This window comes from Fundulus heteroclitus, chromosome 14 (assembly GCF_011125445.2).
Source record: "Fundulus heteroclitus isolate FHET01 chromosome 14, MU-UCD_Fhet_4.1, whole genome shotgun sequence".
Lineage (NCBI taxonomy): Eukaryota > Metazoa > Chordata > Actinopteri > Cyprinodontiformes > Fundulidae > Fundulus > Fundulus heteroclitus.
In genome coordinates, this window is record NC_046374.1 from 9569077 (window position 1) to 9571492 (window position 2416).

Sequence of the window (2416 nt, forward strand, 5' to 3'; positions counted from 1 at the left end):
CTAACAAAATCTCAGCCTGGACTATTTAAAACTAGTTATTGCAGCAAATGTGGAGCATTTAGTTCCTATGCTCCACTTATCTGGAACAAACTTCCAGAAAATTGTAAAGGTGTGGAAAGCCTGAGTTTCTTTAAATCAAGATTAAAAAAACATTTGTTTAGGATTGCCTTCAACTGTTCTAGTTATATGAATCACCACTTTTTTGATCAAACAAGCTGTTTTATTTTTAAACACAAAAAGTATAAAGGCCAAAAGCAAAATGCTGATAATATTGTCTTACAAGTGTAGGCAAAATCAAGGAAATAAAATAGAAAAAGCAAAAACCAAACATAAAAACAACAGAAAATCCTACTGGTTACCAGCTCTCCAGCAGAAAAGAATTTATAGAAAAACACAGATTGCACATTGAAAGAAAAATCTTTGATTACTTGAAACAGAATAGCACTGATACCAAAATCATGTTTCCATTGCCCGTTGGTTTTATTGTACTAGGTTGGTAAAAGCAGGACAGTAGGCAGCTTCTTTAAAGGACACAATATCCAGGTGATCAATAACGTTCTTCACCCAGCGGTCATTTGGATTCGCACAGATGCGGCCTGCCCGTTTTGTTATTAGACTGAAAGGAAAGAAATGCACAGAATTTGGATTTTTTACACCCCAAAAGGAATAAAAACTATTTATTTTCTAAGCTTTAGTTTTAATACCACTAGATTACTGTATGTAAAATACGGAAAATGAAAGGAACCGGCTTGCATTACTTACACAACTGCATTCAAAGAGCAGCGGGGATCAGTCTTGTAATATGAAGTGAACAGCTTTTTGTTCAGGGGTTTGCTGAGAAGTTTAAAGCAGCAGTCCTTTATTTCTCTTGCATCTAAAAAGAGCATTAACATCATTAAGGTAATAAATCAATCAGATGAGTTGATTGAGAAGTGGCATCACTCAGTGACATAATCTACTATAAACTTACGGTTGCAGAGGACCGTGGACAGCAGAGCAGCTCCCAGGATGCAGAGCAGGTAGATGTGAGCGACCTTCATGGTGACCAGATATTAGATGATAATACCAAGGCTGACGGTCTGGGCTTTCAAGACAAATAGTGGGTCAGGACTGTGTTTATCAAGATCAAAACAGGAAAAAAAGGTGTTAAAAGAGGCTGGGTGTTTGTGGTTACGCAGCAACTGAATGTCTCTGTGACACAAGTGAAATGTTCCACTTGGTTAGATAGAGTGGTAGATTTAAAAGGAAATGGAGCTGTGGTTAGACCAAAGTTGCATCTCAAATGCATGAAGTCAAATAATTCTACTGCGTAGGAAACTAATAAGCTTCCAAAAAGAAAAGGAACTTTAAAAGGCTAACATTGCTTGTTTTGATATTGCTTGTTCTTTTTCTATCTTAATTAATTTTATTTTATTTCTCTCTTGATGAAACCAAGATATTGGTGATAATGTATTGATTGAAAGGCGTTGTAAAATAAAATGTATTATTATTAATATTATTATTAAGAGGATCTTTACATTCATATGATTGTATTTGTTACGTGTTTTTATAACAGCAAAATAAAAATAAATCGTATTAGTTATCAGGCACTTTAACCAGGATCAAATTGAAATGTATAGAGTTGAAATTCCATCTGTCTATATTGTTAGTTTGATTAGAAGATATATTTCTAAATATGAATTGGATCAAACTGGTGCTCTATAAAGAAACTGAAGTTAATTAAATGAACAAATAATTAAATCTCGTACTTAACCTCATTATGACAGCTGGAATCAAACTTAAAAGACAAAATTGCTTTACTCTGCATAAATAACACCCAAATCCACGTTTTAAAGATTGTTTAGTTTTTTGGTTTATTCCAAGTCAGTGCAAAATACTGTACAATATTATCTACATATACTGTATTACAGAATACAGACGAGAGAACAGATACTCAAGAAAACACAGTTTGTGTTTTAAACCCATTTAAAAAACTCAGGTTAAACAGTGACTTAATAAAACTACTGGGTTTACTAAACAAAGCTGTGAGAATCTCTTAACCACATCAAATCCTTTGTAGAAATTTCACTAAATTTCAACAAAGTGAGTAATGCAGAAATAATTTCTCCATAGTTATAGATTTCATATTTGATTAAACTACCGCGACCCCATGAGGGATAAAGCGGATCAGAAAATGGATGGATGGATGGATTAAACTAGTTCAAACATTTTGCTGTGGAGTCATATTCAGATTAGCTGCCTATTAAAGTAATTTCACAGCACTTCCAATTATGATGGTATGCATAGAAAGCCCACTGAACTGCCTCTGCAGAATATGGAGATTATATCATAAGTTAATATATGATTACTGACTTGTAAATCACAACATAGTTTAAATCCACAGCCCATTTTCATCACTATCAGCATCATATGTGCT

The 2416-nt window shown here is 33.7% G+C and overlaps 1 protein-coding gene across 1 annotated transcript; it reads right to left on the reverse strand.

Annotated features, from left to right (window-relative positions):
* Window positions 1–218: 218 nt before the first annotated feature.
* On the reverse strand, window positions 219–1099 carry LOC118565890 (C-C motif chemokine 5-like). Its single transcript, XM_036146947.1, has 3 exons — window positions 971–1099; window positions 763–874; window positions 219–616 (listed from the first exon to the last, which is right to left on the reverse strand). The coding sequence occupies exons 1-3, from the start codon at window positions 1038–1040 to the stop codon at window positions 481–483; spliced, it is 318 nt and encodes a 105-aa protein (XP_036002840.1). The 5' UTR covers window positions 1041–1099; the 3' UTR covers window positions 219–480.
* Between the last annotated feature and the right edge of the window lie 1317 nt (window positions 1100–2416).